We start from the raw sequence: 24442 nt of genomic DNA on the forward strand, positions 1-24442 counted from the left end.
AAGGACTGAATCTCATTCCTCACCAACAGGGCCACCCCACCCCCCGCCCACATTTCTGTCCCTACGATAGCACGTATACCCTTGTACATTCATTTTCCAGGTCTGATCTCCCTGCAGCCATGTCTCCGTTATCCCAACAACATCATAGTTACCCATTCGCACCTGAGCTTCAAACTGATCTGCCTTATTTCTGACACTTCGTGCATTCAGATATAGAATTTTTAGCCCATTTCTCCTCTCTCTGTTTGAATCGCTGCCTATTGTGCTTAACCCAGCTCCCCGAACTCCCATCGGGCTATACACCCCTAGAATTTTGTTACCCTATCTATACGCCTCAATTTTGTATGCCTCTATCAAATCTCCTCTCAATCCTCTACATTCCTAGGAATGAAGTCCTAGCCTATTCAAACGTTCCTCATAACTCTGATCCTCCAAACCCAGCAGCATCCTTCTGAAATTTTTCTGTATCCTTTCAACCTTATTTACATCTTCCCTGTAGGTAGGTGACCAAAATTGTACACGATACTCCAAAATGCCTCTCCAATGTCTTATACAACTTCAACATTACATCCCATCTCGTATACTCAATACTTTAAGAAGGCTAATGTACCAAAAGCTCTCTGTACAAAAGGTCCGTGCTAGCCATTTCAACACTGGGGAAAAGCCTCTGACTATCCGCACCATCAATGCCTCCCATCATCTTATACACCTCTAACAGGTCACCTCTCATCCTCTGCCGCTCCAGAGATAAAAGGCCGAGTTCACTCAACCTATTCTCATGAGGCATGCTCCCCAATCCAGGCAGCATCCTTGTAAATCTCCTCTGCACCTTCTATAGTTTCCGCATCCTTCTTGTAGTGAGGCGACCAGAACGGGGTCTGACCAGGGTCCTATGCAGCTGTAACATTACCTCTCGGCTCTTAAACTCAATCCCATGTTTGATGAAGGCCAATGCACTGTATGCCTTCTTAACCACTGAGTCAACCTGTGCTGCAGCTTTGAGTGTCCTATGGACTTGGACCCCAAGATCCCTCTGATCCTCCACACTGCCAAGAGTCTTACCATTAATATTATATTCTGCCATCATATTTGACCTACCAAAATGAACCACCTCACACTTATCTGGGTTGAACTCCATTTGCCATTTCTCAGCCCTTTTTGCATCCTTTTGATGTCCCGCTGTAACCTCTGACGGCCCTCCACACTATCCACAACACCCCCAACCTTTGTGTCATCAGCAAATTTACTAACCCATCCCTCCACTTCCTCAACCAGGTCATTTATAAAAATCATGAAGAGCAGGGATCCCAGAACAGATCCCTGAGGCACACCACTTGTCACCAACCTCCATGCAGAATATGACCCGTCTATCAACCACTCTTTGCCTTCTGTGCGCAAGCCAGTTCTGGATCCACAAAGCAATGTCCCCTTGGATCCCATGCTTCCTTACTTTCTCAATAAGCCTTGCATGGGTACCTTATCAAATGCTTTGCTGAAATCCATATACACTACATCTACTTCTCTTCCTTCATCAATGTGTCTAGTCACATCCTCAAAAAATGTAAGGCACGACCTGCCTTTGACAAAGCCATGCTGACTATTCCTAATCATTTTATACCTCTCCAAATGTTCATAATCCTGTCTCTCAGGATCTTTTCCATTAACTTAACAACCACTGAAGTAAGACTTACTAGTCAGAAATTTCCTGGGCTATCTCTACTCCCTTTCTTGAATAAGGGAACAACATCTACAACCCTCCAATTCTCTGGAACCTCTCCCATCCTCAATGATGATGCAAAGATCATTGCCAGAGGCTCAGCCTCAGCCTCCCTCCCTCACCTCCCACAGTAGCCTGGGGTAAATTTCATCTGGTCCTGGAGACTTATCCAACTTGATGCTTTCCAAAAGCTCCAGCACATCCTCTTTCTAAATGTCCATATGCTCAATCTTTCCAATCTGTTGTAAGTCATCTCTACAATTGCCAAGATCCTTTTCCGTAATGAATACTGAAGCAAAGTATTCATTAAGTATCTCTGCTATCTCCTCCGGTTCCATACACACTTTTCTACTGTCACACTTGATTGGTCCTATTCTCTCACATCTTATTCTCTTGCTCTTCACATACTTTATAGAATGCCTTGGGGTTTTCCTTAATCCGGCTCGCCAAGGCCTTCTCATGGCCCCTTCTGGCTCTACTAATTTCATTCTTAAGCTCCTTTCCATTAGCCTATCATTACCTCTATCATTACCTAGTTTTTTGAGCCTTTCGTAAGCTTTTCTTTACTTCTTGACTAGATTTTCAACAACCTTTGTACACCATGGTTCCTGTACCCTACCATCCTTTCCCTGTCTCATTGGAATGTACCTATGCAGAACTCTACGCAAATATCTCCTGAACATTTGCCACATTTCTGCTGTACATTTCTCTGAGAACATCTGTTCCCAATTTATGCTTCCAAGTTCCTGCCTGATAGCATCATATTTTCCTTTACTCCAATTAAACGCTTTCCTAACTTGTCTGTTCCTATCCCTCTCCATTGCTATGGTAAAGGAGATAGAATTGTGATCACTATCTCCATAATGCTTTCCCACTGAGAGATCTGACACCTGACCAGGTTCATTTCTCAATACTAGATCAAGTATAGCCTTTCCTCTTGTAGGCTTATCTACATATTGTGTCAAGAAACCTTCCTGTATTCACCTAACAAACTCCACCCTGTCTAAACCCCTCACTCTAGGGGGATGCCAATCGTTATTGGGGAACTTAAGATCTCCCACCACGACAACCCTGTTATTATTACACCTTTCCAGAATCTGTTACCCATGTGCTCCTCGATGTCCCTGGTACTATTGGGTCGTCTATAAAAAACTTGTTCCTAACTTCCACCAACAGAGACTCAGTAGACAATCCCTCCATGACTTCCTCCTTTTCTGCAGCCGTGACACTATCTCTGATCAACAGTGCCACGCCCCCACCTCTTTTGCCTCCCTCCCTGTCCGTTCTGAAATATCTAAAGCCTGGCACTCGAGGTAACCATTCCTGCCTCTGAGACATCTAAGTCTCTGTAATGGCCACAACATTATAGCTCCAAGTATTGATCCACGCTTTAAGCTCATCCACTTTGTTCATGATACTCGTTGCATTAAAATAGACACATCTCAAACCATCGGTCTGAGTGTGTCCCTTCTCTATCACCTGCCTAATCTGCCTCTCACACTGTCTTTAAGGAGCAAACACGAGGAAATCTGCAGATGCTGGAAATTCAAACAACAACACACACAAAATGCTGGTGGAACACAGCAGGCCAGGCAGCATCTATAGGGAGAAGCGATGTCGACGTTTTGGGCCGAGACCCTTCATCAGGACTCTTCCTCCTTTTCTGCAACCGTGACACTATCTCTGATCAACAGTGCCACGCCCCCACCTCTTTTGCCTCCCTCCCTGTCCTTTCGGAAACATCTAAAGCCTGGCACTCAAAGTAACTATTCCTGCCTCTGAGCCATCCTGACGAAGGGTCTCGGCCCGAAACGTCAACAGTGCTTCTCCTTGTAGATGCTACCTGGCCTGTTGTGTTCCACCAGCATTTTGTGTGTGTTGTTCTCACACTGTCTCCAAGTTTTCTCTATTTGTGAGCCAACAGCCCCTTCCTTTCAGTTCAGTTCCCAACCCCCAGCAATTCTAGTTTAAACTTTCCCAATAGCCTTATCAAACCTCCCTACCAAGATATTGGTCCCCCTCGGATTCAAGTACAACCTGTCCTTTTTGTACAGGTCACGCCTGCCCCAAAAGATGTCCCAGTGATCCAGAAATCTGAGTCCCTGCCCCCTGCTCCAATCTCTCAGCCACACATTTATCTTCCACCTCACTCTATTCCTATATTCACTGTCACGTGGCACAGGCAGTAATCCCGAGATGACTAGCTTTGTAGTTCTGCTTCTCAACTTCCTTCCTAACTCCCTGTTGTCTGCTTTCAGGACCTCCTCCCTTTTCCTGCCTATGTCGTTGGTACCAATATGTACCACGACCTCTGGCTGTTCTCCTTCCCACTTCAGGACATCGAGGACAGCCGGAATAGCTGGGAGCAGGGCTTTGGGTTTCGGATGGAAGTCCTCTTAGTTGTTCGGGCTCATTGCCGAGGTCCTGGGTACTTCCCGCCAGTGCTGTGGTCCTCCACATCTCACCAGGGATGCTTGGCTGTTGACTGATTGTGGGCAGTGAATCTCTGCTAGTTGAGTCTGGCCCATTGGATTTTGAAATAATCTTCTTTTGAAAATATGTTGGCTTCTGAAATAGATATTTTTGCCAAGTTTTTATCACCCAGATAGTTAAAAATTGTGTTTTCCTTCATGGTTTGCTGTCTGTGATTGGCTGCTATATATATAAAAGAACTGTAAAAACTGTGTACTCAAGGTTGAGAGTAGATATTCACTTTATCAGAGAACAAAACCTCCAGGTCATCAAATCCCAACACCAGACCCCCTTGAGCATCCTGATTATCTTCGAACTTCACTGTTGTGCTGTGTGGTCTTGATTTTTAAAGATGCGGAAAAGTAACTGTCGTTGTGTATGTATTTGCATAGACCAGTGGCCAGTTTAACCCCTACTGTTGGGGATCTCGGGAGAACCACTGTCAGCCCACTCTGGGCCACTGAGCCCACAGCCATGACTAACATCTGAGGGATGTGAAGTGATCCTCTGTGCATGTGGGCCTTTGTTTGGCCCTTGGCATCAACAGACAAGTCTGTTTGGACTCTTTGATGGTCTGGCTCACAGCCACACTTCAACGGAAGAGCCATCCCCTGTGCGAGTACATGTCTCCTCTGAAGAGGGAGTCAAGTGCAGCAGGTACCTGCTCCCTTGATAGCACTTCCCTGGACAAGAAGACGCAGCGGCACCTCCAATTCCTGAGAAGATTGAGGCAAGCAAGGCCTCTCCTCTTCCCGCCCCCCCCCCCCCCCATCCCCACCATCTTAACAGTATTTTACAGGAGCACCATTGAGAGCATCCTGACAGATTGCATCTCCATCCGGTTTGGGAGCAGCCGAGCAGTGGACCCGAATCCCCTACAAAGGGCTGTGAGGACAGCTGGGAAGATCATAGAGCTCTCAAGGACACTTATCAGGAGCAGGGCCCTTAGGATCATTAAGGATCCCACCCATCTGTCCAGCAAGCTCTTTGACTTCCTACCATCAGGCAATACACCATGATGCATAAGAACAAAAACGGTCAGGATGAGAAACAGTTTCTTCCCTCAGGCCACTAGTCTTCTGAACTCCCCGCTGCATTCAAAGGGTCACTGGTTAATCTCTTCCATACCTTGCAACATTTAATTTAGGCACTTTAGTTTGTTAATTATGTGTGATTGATCTGTCAATTTTATCCTTCATGTTATCATGTGTTATGTGTGCTACTGTGCTTTGCACACTGGTTCAAAGAAATGTCTCATTTCTATATACATTATATGGTTACTTACTTTTTATATGTATAGCTAAATGACAATCGGCTTGAGTTGAAGGTCATCACTAATGGCTCCTCTTCCCTTCCCCTAGCCTCTGGTGCCTTGCCTTCGTCCCTCTCCCATCCGTGTGCTGCGACTCAACAATGTTGTTTGAAAGTCCATTGTTAACCACATTCCTGTTCTCAGAGTGCCCACCTGACAGTCAGTGTGAGTGAGTGGAAATCCCCTTCAGCTGGGAACAAATTGTCCACCCTCCCTAACGTTAGCTCCATTCATCAGCTGCTGCCACCTCAGTTTCCTTCTCTCTGGTTAAATCAAACTGTTTGCAGTGTTGCTGGGGCCATCGTCCATCCATTGCCCAGTTAATCCCCCCGTGGTCTCATTCTCATTTGCTGCTGGAATTCCTGTCCTGTTCAGACATGCTTGTTAGCTGCCCTGTCCAGATCTGCTGTCTCATTCTCCCCTGTCCTAAGCTCTGACTCTGTCCTTGAACTTGTTCCTGTTTGTTCATTGGAACAGGTCTTGTTTTCAGCTCCCTCTATGGCCCTGCAGTTTGCAACTCCTCCAGCCTTACTGCCCCCAGGATATCTGGGCATCATTTCCAGCCTCCTAGACCATCCCCAAATTTAATCCTTCAGTTTCACTGCCAGAAGGCCTGAAATCTAGAATTGCCTCCTCAATCTCTCCTGCTCCCTTTCTGCTTATGAGATGTTCCTTAGGTCTCGCCTGCTGAAAGATGTTATTTTGTGTTTCTGTTTAAAGTTCACTCTGAAACCTAAAGCATTTGTCCTTGTGTTTGTTAACCGTAGAGGCATCACAGCCCAGCCCCAAGGCCAGAGCTTCTCTACTGTTTCACTGCTTTGTTGTGCTATGCTTGTGCCCGATCCACAGAGCACCTCAGTAGTGGTGAACTTGACAATGCTCAAACACTGACAATACTTTCCAAGACAAAGTACAAGGATTCAGAGGAGACACAAGAGACTGCAGATGCTGCAATCTGGAGCAACAGTCTGCTGGGGGATCTTAGTGGGAGGAAAAGGATCGTCAGTGTTTCGGGTCAAACCCTTTCTCAGCTCCTGAGTTCATCCTGCAGAGTCTTTGTTATGCAAGCACTCACACCCTTGCACAATATATTCCCCGTCATGGCCCATTCAATTTAGGGACTTCTGATTCTCTGAGGCCCAGACTTGGTGCACGTCCTCCTGAACGTCAGTCCGAGGTTCTCACACCAGGCTCAAGGATTTAGTAAGGAGATAAATCTTGTTTCTCCCTCGTCTCCCTTCTATTGAGATGATGCTGCATTGGCAGTCCAGTCCTGACCTGACCTACTTCATCCACTTTCATCCCAGTACAACTGGACCATCAGAAGTTACATTGCTTTCGCTTTAATCATGAAGCACCTTGGTTGTTGGTGGTGGGCCAATCTAGTACACCGAAGGATAAGATTGGTGTCTCCTGACAGTCACACAAGGACTTCACACCTCAAACCTGTTACCTCTTCTTCCTGCTACTGAAGCCATGGATGTGAATATAAGAGAACATGGAACAGTACAGCACAGGAACAGGCCATTCAGCCCACAGTGTTGTGCTGTACCAGCTAAAAAGCAAATCAAAAACACCCAAACACTAATCCCTCCTACCTACACCGTGTCCACATCCCTCCAACTTCCTCACATCCATGTGCCTATCCAAACGTCTTTTAAAAGCCCCCAATGTATTTTCCTCTACTGCATACCAGACAGCCATCTCAGACATTCAAGACTCTTTGAGTAAAAAAAACTTACCCCTCACATCCCCTTCGAACCTACCCCCCTCCCCTTCAATTCACGTCCTCTGGTATTAGACATTTCAACCTTGGGAAACAAAATATTCTCTGTCCACTATCTCTATCTATGCTTCTCGTAATCTTGTAAGCCTTGATGAGATCTCCTCTCAGTCTCCGTTACACCAGAGAAAACAGTCATCAGTGACCATCAGACATTGGAGGAGAATTAGGCCATTCGGCCCATTCAGTTATGGCTGGTTTATTATCTCCTCTTAACCCCATTCTCTTCCTTTCTCCCCTTAACCTTTGACACCCTTACTAATCAGGAACCTACCAACCTCCACTTTAATGCAAACATGGATCATCTTTATTGACTACAGTTCGGCATTCAATACTATCATCCCCTCAAAACAGATCAAAAAGCTTCAAGACCTTAGCCTCAGTACATCCCCATGCAGTTGGATCCTCAATTTTCCTTATTTGCAGATCCCAGTCAGTTTGGATTGGCAACAACCATGATCTCCATCAGCACAGATGCACCTCAAGGCTGTGTGCTCAGCCACCTGCTATGCTTGCTTTACACTTCAAAGTTACATCTGTGACTGTGTGGCTAAACACAGCTCCAATGCCATATTCAAGTTTGCTGACAACACCATTGTTGTAGGCCAGGTCAAAGGTGGTGATGATTCAGCATACAGCAGGGGAGTTGAAAATCTGGCTGAGTGGAGTCATAACCACACCCTCTCACTCAATGTCAGCAAGACCGAGGAGCTGATTATTGACTTAAGGCGGAGGAAACCAGAGGTCCCTGAGCCAGTTGTGAACATGGGATTAGAGGTGGAGAGGGTCAGGAACTTCAAATTCCTCAGTATTATTTCAGAGCCCCTGTCCCAGCACTTAGTGTAATTATGAAGAAAGCACAACAGCGCCTCTACTTCCTGAGGAGTTGGCAAAAATTCGGCATGGCATCTAAAACTTCGATTAAATTTTTTATAGATGAATAGTGGAGAGTGTATTTGCTGTTTGCATCACAGCCTGGCACGGAAACACTAAAGCCCTTAAATGGAAGTGCCTCCAAAAAGTAGTGGATACGGCCCAGTCCATCACAGGTAAAGCCCTCCTGCCACCGAGCACATCTACACGAGCGTTGTCACAGGAAAGCAGCATCCATCAGCAGGGACCCTCCACCCAGGTCAGGCTCTCTTCTCACTGGTACCATCAGGAAGAAGTATAGGAGCCTCAGGACTCGCGCCACCAAGTTCAGGAACAGTTACTGTTCCTCAACCATCAGGTTCTGAACTTCACTTCATTTGCCCCATGATGAAAATGTTCCCACCAGTGGACTCGCTTTCAAGGACTCTTCATCTTATGTTCTCAATATTTTATTGTTAATTTATTATTATTTCTTTCTGTATTTGAACAGTTTATTGTCTTTTGCACTGGGATTCTATTCTGGTTATTAGACTTGCTGAGTACGCCTGCAGGAGGTGAATCTCATGGTGATATATATGTACTTTGATAATAAATTTACTTTGAACTTTAAGAATACCAAATAACTTGGCCTTCAATGAATTCCACAGATTCTCCACCCTCTGGCTAAAGAAATTCTTCCTCATCTCTGCCTTAAAGGGATATCCTTCTATTCAGAGGTTGTGCCCTCGAATTCTAGATTCCAGCACTGTAGGAAACATCCTCTCCACCTTCATTCAAGTCAGGCCTTTCAGTATTTGTTAGGTTCACATGCTAATTTCATTACAGCTGATTTGCCTTTGTTAACCCTGCCTTTAACCCCCGGCTGTCCTTTGTCTTGAGCTAGGCTGCAATCGTGTCACTCCCGTTCTTTGCTGGCAGGGTGCTTTGTGGACCGTTACCCGCATTCTACCACTTGCCTAACACACAGTGTCTGGTTAACCATCGGATCTTTGGGGTGCGGGAGGAACGTGGGGCATCCTCCACTGTCCTGGGGGGGGGGGGGGGGAGCATGCAAACTCCACGCAGACAGCAGCTGAGGTTGGAGTTGAACTCTGCATCTCTTGGTCTACAGGGCAGCAGCTGTACCAGCGAGCAATGGGACCCCAGCCTGGGCACAGCTGGGGCTGAGCTGCTGTAACTCCGGCCACTGCCCCAGACGAGGAAGTGCATCACTCTTAGTCTGGGATAGCAGATACAAGTGGCCGGAAGCTGATTATTCAGAGTGGCCCGATGCTTAGGCAGTGCCCTTTCTGTGGAGTGCATGTTGTTGCTGAGGTTGTAACTTGCTCTACTAATCAATCGTGTTTCCACGTTCCCCCCAGGATCAAAGGCTGGTGGGTGATGCACCACTACGTCTCGGCGTTCCTCTCGGGCGTGATGTTAACCTGGTGAGTGCGGCCCCCATGGGCGTGCTCGGCTTTCTCCGTGTCCTGGTGCAGTTTCCTTTCAGCACAGTGCCGGCGTCCTTCACCACAGGGTGTGGCACGAGGGGTGGGGAGCTGCTGGTGGCAGTGAGGAAGAGCTGAGGTGTGTGGGGGACTGGGGACGATGTTTGGAGCCAAGTGGGGAGGGTGTTGGGGGTGTGAGTGAGGAGGGCATTAAGGTTGTGAGGGAGGAGGGGTTTGGGGATGTGAGAGAGGAGGGGTTGGTATGTGTGGGGCAGGGAGTGGGGGGTGTGAGTGGGGAGGGGGTCGGGGAATGTGTGAGTGGGGAGGGGGTCAGGGGGTGTGTGAGTGGGGAGGGGGTCGGGGTATGTGTGGGGAGGGGGTCAGGGGGTGTGTGTGGGGAGGGGGTCAGGGGGTGTGTGAGTGGGGAGGGGGTCGGGGAATGTTTGAGTGGGGAGGGGGTCGGGGTGTGTGAATGGGGATGGGGTCGGGGTGAGTGGGGATGGGGTCAAAGGGTATGAGTGGGGAGGGGTGAGGGGGGTTCGGGGGTGCGGGTGAGAGGGTGGGGGTGTGAGTGGGGAGGGGGTTTGGGGATGTGAGTGTGGAGGAGGTTGGGTGGGTGTGGGGAGTGGAGAGGGGAATGGGTTTGTAAGTGTGTTTTCCCCACTATATTTATTTCAGTTAGAATGAACCACCCAGGAACAGTCTGTCTAAATCCATTTTAAATTTTGTTTCGGTCTCTCCATATCACTGTCTTATTCTTTTCCCTGCTTTTGTTTCCACTTCTGACTCTGACTGGTGTATCTCATTTCTCGCTCCGTCCTGGTGCAGGGTCTTCACAGTTCCCTTCCTCCTACAGATGCTGCTCGACCTGTTGAGTTCCTCCAGCAGTTGCTGCACCCCTCAAATCACCTTACTGATTTCCTACACCATCTAACTTTGTCACTGTAATGCTGACAACAGACAACTGTCCTGACAGGAATACGGGTGGATTTTGAACAATCCTTCCATGACCTCGGAGGCTGACAACGTTTGTGTAGTGGGTCGATTGTCCACTATGCTGATCTGATAGAACACGGAGCTTCATCAGGTCCTGCTCAAAAGGTCTTGATCCATAAATCACAGGCAAAATCTTCACTGCCTGTTACCCATTGACCAGGCCATTCAGCCCACAATGTCTATGATGCCAGTTTAGATTGATCTCGTATTTGTTTAGTCAGGTCTGACTCTTCGTGACCTCAGTGACCATAGGGTTTTCATGGCAGGATACGGAAGTAGGTTTCCAGACCTTGCTGCTGCCCAGGGTGGGATCTGGCAGGATTTGAACTTGGGATCATCTGCCTTGGAGTCCAGTGCTGATGCCAGCCCTTAATCTCATGTACCTGCACATAAAACCATAAGGTATAGGAGCAGAATTAGGCCATCCAGCCCATCGTGAATGCACTGCCATTTCATCATGGCTGATCCAATTTTCCTGTCAACCCCATTCTCCTGCCTTCTCCCCATAACCTTTCAACACCCTGACTAATCAAGAACTTATCAAAAGCTGCGGCTTGAATACGCCCGACGACTTGGCCTCCACAGCTGCCTGTGGCAATGAATTCCACAGACAAACCACTTACGTCAGCAGTGTGTTCCAGGCATGTACTCTATGTACTTCTGAGAAACAATCGCATCACAAATCTCCTTGAAACATTCCCTCCCTCACATCTCATATTTGATACTGGGAAAGGGACAAACTAGTTAACTCCTCATAATTTTATATTTGGAAACACAAAAGATTCCGGAGGAATTCAGGGAACCAGGAAGGGAAATAGGTAATCGATGTTTCAGATCAAGTCATAGAAACATAGAAAACCTACAGCACAATACAGGCCCTTCGGCCCACAAAGTTGTGCCGAACGTGTCCCTACCTCAGAAATTACTAGGGTTACCCATAGCCCCCTATTTTTCTAAGCTCCATGTACCTATCCAAAAGTCTTTTAAAAGACCCTATCGTATCCGCCTCCACCACTGTTGCCGGCAGCCCATTCCACGCACTCACCACTCTCTGAGAGTAAAATACCTACCCCCCCCCACCCCAACATCTCCTCTGTACCTACTTTCATGCACCTTAAACCTGTGCCCTCTTGTGGCAACCATTTCAGCCCTGGGAAAAAGCCTCTGACTATCCACATGATCAATGCCTCTCATCATCTGATACGCCTGTATCAGGTCACCGCGCATCCTCCGTCGCTCCAAGGAGAAAAGGCCGAGTTCACTATATAGTCCTTTCCCCTTTCCCTCCATAGATACTTCCTGACCTTTTGATTTCTTCCAAAGCCTTTTGTATTGCTCCACGTTCCACAATCTGCAATCTCTTGCATCTCCATGATTTTATATAGCTTTATCCATAGATGTAGGGGCGTCGGGGATTATGGGGTTGTGCAGGAAGGTGCAGCAAGATCAGCTGTAATCTTATCGAGTTTCCTCCTGCTATTTCTTGTCCGATTGTGTTACCGAGTTTCCAGTAAAAACCCTGTACATTTTTCCTATGGTGTGCAAAATTACAAATGTAGCTCTGTTGCCTCTAGGCCTGACTCGAAGATGTACCAGCTGTTTCGTAACCAGTTTCTCTCGTTCTCCATGTACCAGAGTAAGTAGACCGTTGTCGCACTCTGCCCCTCCCTCACTGGCTGCCACAGAGTGTGCAGCGTCTCCAGTTGGCATGGTTCCTCTTGGCATGAACAAATCAGTGTGTGCTAAACTTCAGTTCTGGGTGCTCCCTAATTCAGTGTTAAACTCCCGGGACATTGATGGAGTTGTATCCGGAGCAGTGTGGTATATTACTAAGCTAAGTAATCTAGCTGAAGTCAACTAATTCATCCCTGGAAAACTGATTCCTCTTTAGAAACTCTGTTCTGTTTCTGAAACTGCCGGGCAGTTAACCGGTATCTTCAGAGCGTAGCTGCTCCTCGTAATCCAGTCATTCAAAGCATGTGGATCAACATACCAATCAGTGGCCTATTGGAGCCCCCAAGTTTGCGTCACCATTCACTAAGATCCTAGCTGAGCTGTTGGTTATGTTTTCACGTACTTGCCAACACCCCCCTCCCCACAGTAATTTCTCTATCTACCCATTGACCACCCTCGGGCCCCTTTCCCCGTGCTAGCACTGCGTCCGGCTCCGTGCAAGTGTGCTGTCTTCTACTTCATCTTGGTGAACCTCGCCTTTCTGGGTAATGCTTCCCAAGGAATGGGACAAGGCAATGTGGAAAGTCAAAGTGTTCTTTACCCAAGGCTTACGGTGACCTCTGAGTTCGTGACTGCGGTCCGGCACTCGCAGGTCCCCCAGAGCAGAGCTGACAATTCTTTGGGGACGTGTAGCAGTTTCATGATGCCATCATAAAATACATGGACTGTCTCCTGGTGACTGGTGTAGCAGGATCATTAACTGTCCAGGTCCGGGTGTGTGAAAGCTGTCAGCCGAGTTTCCTGAATTGTAACAGTATTGTGTCTGTGACAGATCATTTTATCTGTTATATATATTAAAGCCTGGTGTCAAACTCCCCGTGTGAAAGGGGACGCGGGGACCCTCTCCCTCATGGTACAGGGGTACAGTAGGATCTTTTAAACCATACCCTTTGCAGTGACAGATGCAGAAAGGCTGTTATTTCTTGGCTGTTAGGGTCCTGACCCACGGTCTGCTTGTGTCGTGCAGGCTTTGTGCAGTTTCTGCAGTACTACTATCAGAGCGGCTGCCTGTACCGACTCCGAGCCTTGGGAGAGAGGCACAACATGGACTTGACCGTAGGTAAGTCCACTCAACACCAGCTCTTGTCGAGTGGGAGAATCAAGACAGCGGCAACAAGTTGGATGCTGCTTGCTTGAAGTCAGTGATTCATGTGCATTAACATTCAAGATTAATTTACACATTTTAGTAATCAATGATCTTTTGTGTGTATAGACAAGGGTAGTAAACGGGTGATGATTTCATCAACCTTGGACTTGCCCAATGACTATGAATACCTTTACATTTCTAGCTAGTTCCTTTAGATAACATGACGTTATGAATGAGTTAGATATCAAGGCATAGGAGCAGAATTAGGCCATTTGGTTCATCATGTCTGCTGCATTGTTCAGTCATGGCTGACTTACTTTCTGTCTCAACCCCATACTCCTGCCTTTTCCACGTAACCTTGACGTCCTTACAAATCAAGAAGCCATCAGCCTCCGCTTTAAATATACCGTAAGTCGTGATTCTGGGTGCCGTATCATTTTGTTTACAATTCCTGGAGTCAAACAGCATAGAAACAAGCCTTTCTGTCCACACGAGCCATTTACTCTTGAGAGTCTACAGTTGCATATTTAGTGAGCCTTCAGAACTTGCTTTCACATCTGCCCACCAACCTTTCTCCTGCTTCCCCAGACTGTGGATGTCACTGTTGACTAAATTCAAGACTGATGTCATCAGTTTTGCACATGATGGTGAATTAAGAACGATGGTGCTGAGGTGGAAGATCTTTTGTATGATAGGGGTTTACACACTTCCTCTATTCCTGTTCCATAATCCTGAATGAGGAGAGCTCAGTGAATTTAACCTTTTATAGATCACACTCTCAGAGACGATATAAAAGCCAAACTTTCAAAATGTAAAGACAGTCTCACATTAAATGTGTTTGGATTCTTGGTAAGAGCTGACCCTGAATGGGCTCTGCGATTTGTCTTTACAGAAGGATTCCAGTCATGGATGTGGAGAGGCCTCACCTTTCTCCTCCCATTCCTGTTCTTTGGTCACGTGAGTCATTTTGAAATAATTGGTATTGTCAAATTGAAGCCCAAGTTCAGTCCATGATTGACCTTGAACCGGCTGTTTGGTTGTGGTAGCGGGGACATTAACTTGAGCTTTGAACTTGGGCTGAAGTGCCCCATCTGGTGGCCAGTGCCGGGAAGTGTGCTCAGTGGCTGAGTTAGGATTGGGCACATGACTGCATGGCCTTGTGACAGCCAAAGTCTATATCAATAGACAATAGACAATAGGTGCAGAAGTAGACCATTCGGCCCTTCAAGCCTGCACCGCCATTTTGAGATCATGGCTGATCATCTACTATCAATACCCGGTTCCTGCCTTGTCCCCATATCCCTTGATTCCCCTATCCATATCTAGCTCCTTCTTGAAAGCATCCAGAGAATTGGCCTCCACTACCTTCCAAGGCAGTGCATTCCAGACCCCCACAACTCTCTGGGAGAAGTAGTTTTTCCTTAACTCTGTCCTAAATGACCTATCCCTTATTCTCAAACCATGCCCTCTGGTACTGGACTCTCCCAGCATCTGGAACATATTTCCTGCCTCTATCTTGTTCAATCCCTTAATAATCTTATATGTTTCAATCAGATCCCCTCTCAATCTCCTTAATTCCAGCATGTACAAGCCCAGTCTCTCTAACCTCTCTGCGTAAGACAGTCCAGACATCCCAGGAATTAACCTCGTGAATCTACGCTGCACTTCCTCTACAGCCAGGATGTCCTTCCTTAACCCTGGAGACCAAAACTGTACACAATACTCCAGGTGTGGTCTCACCAGGGCTCTGTACAAATGCAAGAGGATTTCCTTGCTCTTGTACTCAATTCCCTTTGTAATAAAGGCCAACATTCCATTAGCCTTCTTCACTGCCTGCTGCACTTGCTCATTCACCTTCAGTGACTGATGAACAAGGACTCCTAGATCTCTTTGTATTTCTCCCTTACCTAACTCTACACCGTTCAGATAATAATCTGCCTTCCTGTTCTTACTCCCAAAGTGGATAACCTCACACTTATTCACTTTAAACGTCATCTGCCAAGTATCTGCCCACTCACCCAGCCTATCCAAGTCACCCTGAATTCTCCTAACATCCTCATCACATGTCACACTGCCACCCAGCTTAGTATCATCAGCAAATTTGCTGATGTTATTCTCAATGCCTTCATCTAAATTGTTGACGTAAATCGTAAACAGCTGTGGTCCCAATACCGAGCCCTGTGGCACCCCACTAGTCACCACTTGCCATTCCGAGAAACACCCATTCACCGCTACCCTTTGCTTTCTATCTGCCAACCAGTTTTCTATCCATGTCAATGTCTTCCCCCCAATGCCCTGAGCTTTGATTTTACCCACCGATCTCCTATGTGGGACCTTATTAAATGCCTTCTGAAAATCGAGGTACACTACATCCACTGGATCTCCCCCGTCTAACTTCCTAGTTACATCCTCGAAAAACTCCAACAGATTAGTCAAGCATGATTTACCCTTGGTAAATCCATGCTGGCTCGGCCCAATCCTATCACTGCTATCTAAATATGCCACTATTTCATCCTTAATAATGGACTCTAGCATCTTCCCCACCACCGATGTCAGGCTGACAGGTCGATAGTTCTCTGTTTTCTCCCTCCCTCCTTTCTTAAAAAGTGGGATAACATTAGCCATTCTCCAATCCTCAGGAACTGATCCTGAATCTAAGGAACATTGGAAAATGATTACCAATGCATTTGCAATTTCCAGGGCCACCTCCTTTAGTACCCTAGGGTGCAGACCATCTGGACCTGGGGATTTGTCAGCCTTCAGTCCCATCAGTCTACTCATCACTGTTTCCTTCCTAATGTCAATCTGTTTCATTTCCTCTGTTACCCTATGTCCTTGGCCCATCCATACATGTGGGAGATTGCTTGTGTCTTCCTTAGTGAAAACAGATCTAAAGTATTCATTAAATTCTTCTGCCATTTCTCTGTTTCCCATAACAATTTCATCCAATTGTTGTGCACAGTGAATAGCCACTGACATGAGATTACAGAGGGTTATCAGGAATGTACCTCAGTGCAAATCAATATCTCCCAAGAGGAGCCAGGATACACAGTGAGAAACAACCTTGGGGGGCTGGGGGGAATCTCAGCAGGCCGGGCAGCATCTGTGAGAGGAATGGTATTGTCAACGTTTGGGATCAAAACCTTCCATCAGATGAGGAGTCTCAATCCAAATTTTCAATCGTCCGTTTCCTTGAACAGATCCTGCCTGTCCACTGACTTCCTCCGGCATCTTGTTCTCTCACTCCTCCAGCAGACGAGTCGTTGCTCCAGGTTCCAACAACTGCAGTCTCTGGCGTCTCCAACACAGCAAGAAATTGGATGCCGAGCTCAGGCCCAGAGCCAGGTTCTGGACCTTTGGGTTAATATTCCTGCAGTGTGTAGAAGAAAAGTGTGGGTTCCACATGTCTAAAAGGGGGAGGTGTCCCTTCATACCACAGTTCAAAGAAAAGTAAATCAACGTACATACGTTTACATCCCAGAGATTCATTTTCTTGTGTATTCATTTCTTCAGTAAATCTATAATGGAATAGTAACTATAATATAATCAATGAAAGACTTGGGCATTCAATCAGTGTACAACAGGCAACAAACTGTGTGAGTACAAATGGGTATCTAGGCAGTCCCTCTCTACGAGCAGCAGACGTAGACAGCCCCAGAGAACTACAATAGGCTATTGGCTAACCTGATGCTTATCTTGCTTTGCAGTTCTGGCAGTTGTTTAACGCAATCACCCTGTTCAAACTAACAGACCACCCAGAGTGTAAAGAATGGCAGGTAAGCACAGCATGAGTGAGGTTTATCCATGAGTTATATCAGGAAGCTTTCGCTTTACAACCCGGGCTCTCTGCAAGGACTTCATTAATGCACGAATGCGCACTTTAGGACAGTGCTATAGGGAAATCCTTTACTGATAAGCGGGAGGTTGGGCACCGGGTCGGAGAATGCTGTACAGTCGATGAGCAATGCCTGGTTGTGGAAGACCTGCCTCTTTACACGAGGGATAGGAATTTCAATCCACATTCTCCTGATTGAGACAGCTCAGTGCAGTGCTGAGTGCTGGGTGCCTGCTGTTGTGAGGGCAAGGAAACCAATATAATTTCAACACTGTTATAAAATCAGTGTTGAAATTACCGCTGTGATTGATTTATCAGACAAAAATTTAATGTCGTTTCAACCACCTCCATTTCTGCTGGTGTCCCAGCCCTGAAGCACTTAGTTTCTCCTTCTACAGTTGCTGCCTGACTCTTTCCAACATCTCTTATTTTTGTCACAACTTTTGAAAACTTTTTTTTTAAAAAAGTAGAACAGTTAAATGTAAAGCAATACTCTGAGATTTGACTGTTAATAAATCCCAGCCCCACATCCCACAAATACTAGCAAGAGTTTTCACACTGTTAGCTCTGCACTGGCTGTAGGATTTAGACCGTAAGACACAGGAGCAGGATTAGGCCATCTGGCTCATCGAGTCTGCTCCGCCATTCAATCATGGCTGATCTTTTTTTTAATCTCCTCCTCAACCCCAGTTCCCAGCCTTCTCCCCGTAACCTTTAATGCCATGTCCAATCAAGAACCTATCAATCTCTGCCTTAAATACACCCAATGTCCCGGCCTCCACAGCTGCATGTGGCAACAAATTCCACAAGTTCACCACCCTTTGGCTAAAGAAATTTCTCTGAATCTCTGTTTTGAATGGGGACCCCTCTATCCTGAGGCTGTGTCCTCTCGTCCTAGACTCTCCCACCATGGGAAATATCCTTTCCACATCTACTCTGTTTAGGCCTTTCAACATTCAAAAGGTTTCAATGAGATCCCCCCTCATCTTTCTGAATTCCAGCGAGTACAGACCCAGAGCCATCAAACGTTCCTTGTATGATAACCCTTTCATTCCTGGAATCATCCTTGTGAACCTCCTCTGGACCCTCTCCAATGCCAGCACATCTTTTCTAAGATGAGAGGCCCAAAACTGTTCACAATACTCAAGGTGACGCCTCACCAGTTTCTTATAAAGCATCACATCCTTGCTCTTGTATTCTAGTCCTCTTGAAATGAATGCTAACACGGCATTTGACTTCCTCACCACTGACTCAACCTGCAAGTTAAACTTCAGGGTGTTTAGCACAAGGACTCACAAGTCCCTCTGCATCTCAGATTTTTGGATTTTCTCCCTGTTTAGAAAATAGTCTGCACATTTATTTCTACTACCAAAGTGCATGACCGTGCATTTTCCAATATTGTATTTCATTTGCCACTTTCTTGCCCATTCTCCTGTCTAAGTCCTTCTGCATCCTACCTGTTTCCTCAACACTACCTGCCCCTCCTCCAACCTTCGTATCATCTGCAAACTTGGCAACAAAGCCATCTATTCCATCATCTATATCATTTATATACAGCATGAAAAGAAATGTCCCAAAACCGACCCCTGCTGACCTCAACTAGTCACTGGCAGCCAACCAGAGAGGGATCCTTTTATTCCCACTTGCTGCCAATCAGCCAACGTTCTAACCATGTTATTAACTTTCTTGTAATACTATGGGCTCTGAACTTGGTAAGCAGCCTCCTGTGTGGCACCTTAGCAAAGGCCTTCTGAAAGTCCAAATATACAACATCCACTGCATCCCCTTTATCTATCCTACTTGTGATCTCCTCAAAGAATTCCAACAGGTTTGTCAGGCAGGAATTTCCCTGAAGGAAACCATGCTGAGTTTGTACTATCTTGTCCTGTGTCACCAAGTACTCCATCACCTCATCCTTAACACTTAACGTCTTCTGAACCACTGAGGTCAGGCTAGCTTGTCTATAATTTCCTTTCCACTCCCTTTATTAAAGAGTGGAGTGACATTTGCAATTTTCCAGTCCTCTGGTACCATACCAGAATCCAGTGATTTTTGAAAGATCATTTCTAATGCTACTACAATCACCAATGCTATCTCTTGCAGAAACCTAGGGTGCATTTCCTCTGGTCCGGGTGACTTATGTACCTTTAGGTCTTTCAGCTTTTTGAGCACCTTCTCTCTTGTAACAGTAACTGCACCCACTTCTCTTTCTTCACACACTACAACATCAGGCATACTGCTAGTGTCTTCACAGTGAAGACCAATGCAAAATACTCATTTAGTTCATCAGCCATCTCCTTCTACACTGTTATTATTTCTCCTGCCTCATTTTCTAGCGGTCCGAAATCCACTCTCATTTCTATTTATTTTTAACGTACTTGAAAAATCTTTAACTATCCACTTTGATATTATTTGCTATCTTGCTTTCATATTTCATCTTTTCCCTCGTAGTGATTTTGTTTTCAGTTGCTCTCTGTGGGTTTTTAAAAACTTCCCAACCCTCCATCTTCCTGCTAATTTTTGCTTTGTTGTTATCCCTTTTCTTTTGCTTTTATAATAGTTTTGACTTCCCTCATCAGCCACGCTTGTTCTATTTTACCATTTGAGTATTTCTTTATTTTTGGAATACACATGTCCTGTGTCTTTCTCATTTTTCCCAGAAACACACGTCATTGCTGCTCTGCTGACATCCCTGCCAGCAGCTCCTTCCAATTTACTTTGGCCAACTCCTCTCTCATACCACTGTAATTTCCCTTACTCCACTGAAATACTGCTACGTCAGACTTTACTTTCTCCCTATCAGATTTCAAGTTGAACACAATCATATTGTGATCACTGGTTCCTAAGGGTTCTTTTACCTTAAACTTCCTCATCATCTCCAGTTCATTACATAGCACCTGCAGTACCCGGTAAGGCTCTGAAAACCTGTGCCAACCTACTAGCGGGAGTACTCAAGGATATTTTTAACCTCTCACTGCTATGGGCGGAAGTTCCCACTTGCTTCAAAAAGGCAAAAGTTATACCAGTGCCCAAGAAGAATAATGTGGGCTGTCTTAATGACTATCACCTGGTAGCACTCACATCGACAGTGATGAAATGCTTTGAGAGGTTGGTCATGACTAGACTGAGCTCCTGCCTCAGCAAGGACCTGGACCCACTGCAATTTCCCTATCACCACAAAAGGTCAATGGCAGATGCAATCTCAATGGCTCTCCACATGACTTTAGACCACCTGGACAACACAAACAACTATGTCAGGCCGCTGTTCATCAACAATAGCTCAGCATTTAACACCACAATCCTGATCGAGAAGTTGCAGAACTTGGGCCTCTGTACCTCCCTCTGGAATTGGATCCTCAGCTTCCTAACCGGAAGACCACAGTCTGTGCGGATTGGTGATAACATATTCTCCTCGCTGATGATCAACACTGTCACACCTCAGGGTGTGTGCTTAGCTCACTGCTCTGCTCTCTATATACATGTGACTGTGTGACTAGGCATAGCTCAAATATCATCTATAAATTTGCTGATGTTACAACCATTGTTGGTAGAATATCAGGTGGTGACGAGAGGGCGTACAGGAGTGAGATATGCCAACTAGTGGAATGGTGCCGCAGCAACATCCTGGTACACAACGTCAGTAAGATGAAAGAGCTGATAGTGGACTTCAGGAAGCTTAAGACGAAGGAATGCATACCAATCCTCATAGAGGATTCAGAAGTGGAGAGAGTGAGCAGTTTCAAGTTCCTGGGCATCAAGATCTCTGAGGATCTAACCTGGTCGCAACATATCAATGTAAACATAGAAAATAGGTGCAGGAGGAGGCCATTCGGCCCTTCGAGCCTGCACCGCCATTCAGTATGATCATGGCTGATCATCCAACTCAGAACCCTGTACCTGCTTTCTCTCCATACCCCTGATCCTGTTAGCCACAAAGGGCCATATCTAACTTCCTTTTAAATATAGCCAATGAATTGGCCTCAACTGTTTCCTGTGGCAGAGAATTCCACAGATTCACCACTCTCTGTGTGAAGAAGTTTTTCCTCATCTCGGTCCTAAAAGGCTTCCCCTTTATCCTTAAACTGTGACCCCACGTTCTGGACTTCCCCGACATCAGAAACAATCTTCCTACATCTAGCCTGTCCAATCCCTTTAGAATTTTATACGTTTCAATAAGATCCCCCCTCAATCTTCTAAATTCCAGTGAGTATAAACCTAGTCGATCCAGTCTTTCTTCATATGAAAGTCCTGCCATCCCAGGAATCAATCTGGTGAACCTTCTTTGTACTCCCTTATGGCAAGAATATCTTTCCTCAGATTAGGGGACCAAAACTGCACACAATATTCTAGGTGCGGTCTCACCAAGGCCTTGTACAACTGCAGTAGAACCTCCCTGCTCCTGTACTCAAATCCTTTTGCTATGAATGCCAACATACCATTTGCCTTTTTCACCGCCTGCTGTACCTGCATGCCCACCTTCAATGACTGGTGTCCAATGACACCCAGGTCTCGTTGCACCTCCCCTTTTCCTAATCGGCCACCGGTCAGATAATAATCTGTTTTCCTGTTCTTGCAATCAAAGTGGATAACCTCACATCTCCAATTCATTACATAGCACCCAATCTGGTATAGCTGATCCCCTAATGACAAACTGCTCTAAAAAGCCATCTCTTAGGCATTTAACTCTCTCCCTAGAGATCAATTACCAACCTGATTTTTCCCGATCGACCTGCATGTTAAAATCTCCCATGACTACTATAACATTGCCCTTTTGACTCGCCTTTTCTATTTCCTGTTGTAATCTGTGGTCCACCTCCCAACCACTGTTCGGAGGCCTGTATATAACTGCCATCTATGTCCTTTTACCCTTTACCATCGCGTTAGTTCGTCCACTATTAACTCTGCCCTCCATCGTGTCAGTTCGTCCACTATCAACTCTGCCCTCCATCGAGTCTCCCGTATTTCACGCACCTCTGCCCTCACCCCATCCCCCCGCCAGCCCACCAGGGATAGAGTCCCCCTGGTCCTCACCTATCACCCTACCAGCCTACAGACCCAACATATAATCCTCCGCAACTTCCGCCACCTCCTATGGGATCCCACCACCTGACACATCTTCCCCTCCCCCCGCTCTCGGCTTTCCACAGGGATTGCTCCCTATGCGACTCCCTTGTCCATTCATTCCCCCCCACTGACCTCCCTCCATCCCTGCAAACGGAAGAAGTGCTACACCTTCCCTCACCACCATCCTAGGCCCCAGACAGTCCCTTCAGGTGAGGCACCACTTTACCTGCGAGTCAGCTGGGGTGATGTACTGTATCCGGTGCTCCCGATGTGGCCATTTATACATTAGGGAGACCCGCCGCAGACTGGGAGACTGTTTCTCTGAACACCGGCGCTCAGTCCTCCAGCAGTGGCGGGATCTCCCTGTGGCCACACACTTCAATTCCACAGACCACTCCCACTCCGACATGTCTGTCCATGGCCTTCTCTACTGTCAAGATGAGGCCACACGCAGGTTGATGGAGCAATACCTTATCTCCCGCCTAGGTAGCCTCCTACCTGCCGGCATGAACATCCAACTCACAGACCTCCGTTGATACCCCTGCCCCCCCTTACCCCATCCCTATCTATAATTTTAGTCTGGTTCTCTTCCTCTCTTTTCCCCCCTCACTATTATCTCCCCCCAGCCCTACCTTTCTTTCTCTTTTATTTCCCATAATTCTCCACCTTCCCCCAGCCCATTTCCCTTCAGCCTATCACTTCCCAGCTCTCTACTTCATCCCTCCCCCCACTTCTTATCCCCCCTCGACCATCCCATGTTACTTCACTCTTGATGAAGGGTTTCGGCCCGAAACGTCGTCACTACCTCCTCCCATAGATGCTGTCTGGCCTGCTGAGTTCTGCCAGCATTTTGTGATTTTATTTATTTCCAGCATCTGCAGATTCACTCGTGTGTCCTTTTACCCTTAGTTTCTTCACTCAACCCACAAGGATTCAGCATCTTCTGATCCCATGTCACATTTCTTATGTCTGATTTGTTGCCGTTCTTTACCAGTAGAGCCACACCATCCCCTCTGCCTACCTTCCTATCCCTCTGATATAACGTGTAACCGTGGGCATTCAGCTCCCAACTACAACCATCCTTCAGCCATGATTCAATGATGGCCACAACATCATACCTGGCGATCTGTAATATTGCAACAAGATCATCCACCTTATTTCTTATACTACGCACATTTAGATACAACACCTTGAGTACCGTATTTGCTATCCTTTCTGATTCTGTGTCCCTCCTGATTTGATGCTCAGCCTGTTGGCTGCAACTAAGTCCCATCACCTGCCTGCTCTTCCTGACAATCTGACTGCATGCTATCCTTTTTTACCATCCGCCCTTTCCGGAGTCCAGTTCCCACCTCCCTGTCAAGTTAGCTTAAACCCACCCCAACAGTTCTAGCACACCTGCCCGCAAGAATATTGGCCTCCCTCATGATTTAGTTCATCCCTGGCCACTAACCACAGGGATTGTCAGCAGCTTCACCCTGGCAAAGATTCAATGTCAAGGGCACTTAGCCTTGACACATAACAGAAATGGGGGTGATTCACTTGGCAAAAGTCAGATCGGTAATGGCAGAGTTGCAGATGTTCAGTGATGGAAAGAACATTTGGCTGGAGTTCTGCTGACGTCAGTATGGAGTATTGTGTTCAGTACTGGTTCTCTTGCCTAATAAAAGATAGAAGCGTCACTGAGGGACCCTGCAACGATTCTTTGACATATGGAGTGGTGAGCTTAGAGACATTCTCAAGATTAGATGCATGAAAGATGTTCTCTTTGGCTGAGAATTTCAGAACCAAAGGTCAGAGTCTCCGAATTAATAGATAACAGCGCAGTTATGGAGCTAGATTTCTTCACAGGGTGGTGAATGTTGCAAATTGAATGTCCTAGAAAGCTCTGGTGACTCGGTTGTTATTTCGAATCAATTCGTGTACAGGGGACGGGAGCTGAGGTGGTTCAGTCATGATCTTGGAAGTTATGATTTGCTTGAAGGGCCAGGTGGCCAACTCCTGTCTGTGATTTTTGTGTTTTGTACTCTTTTTACAACTGCAGTTTTTCAAGAACATTCTAATTAAGGCATATATCTGTGCAAGTTCTGGGATGAGTAACAGAGAAAAGAGGCTTAATAATAATCTTTCATTTAAATTTCT

General features: G+C 46.4%; 1 protein-coding gene across 5 annotated transcripts in view; it reads left to right on the forward strand.

Annotated features, from left to right (window-relative positions):
• The window catches only part of LOC140731850 (transmembrane protein 120A-like), a 39375-nt gene that overhangs the window by 12583 nt on the left and 2350 nt on the right, over positions 1–24442 (forward strand). For 2 of the 5 annotated variants that reach the window (XM_073053761.1, XM_073053763.1), the window contains exons 7-11: positions 9519–9584; positions 12155–12216; positions 13282–13374; positions 14294–14358; positions 17109–17177. In XM_073053761.1, the coding sequence (XP_072909862.1) occupies positions 9519–9584; positions 12155–12216; positions 13282–13374; positions 14294–14358; positions 17109–17177 (355 nt within the window). Of the gene's footprint in view, positions 1–9518; positions 9585–12154; positions 12217–13281; positions 13375–14293; positions 14359–16601; positions 16890–17108; positions 17178–24442 lie in introns of those variants that run through there. The other 3 variants (XM_073053766.1, XM_073053764.1, XM_073053765.1) reach the window with 3 other exon arrangements.

This window comes from Hemitrygon akajei, chromosome 8 (assembly GCF_048418815.1).
Source record: "Hemitrygon akajei chromosome 8, sHemAka1.3, whole genome shotgun sequence".
In the NCBI taxonomy this organism is placed as follows: domain Eukaryota; kingdom Metazoa; phylum Chordata; class Chondrichthyes; order Myliobatiformes; family Dasyatidae; genus Hemitrygon; species Hemitrygon akajei.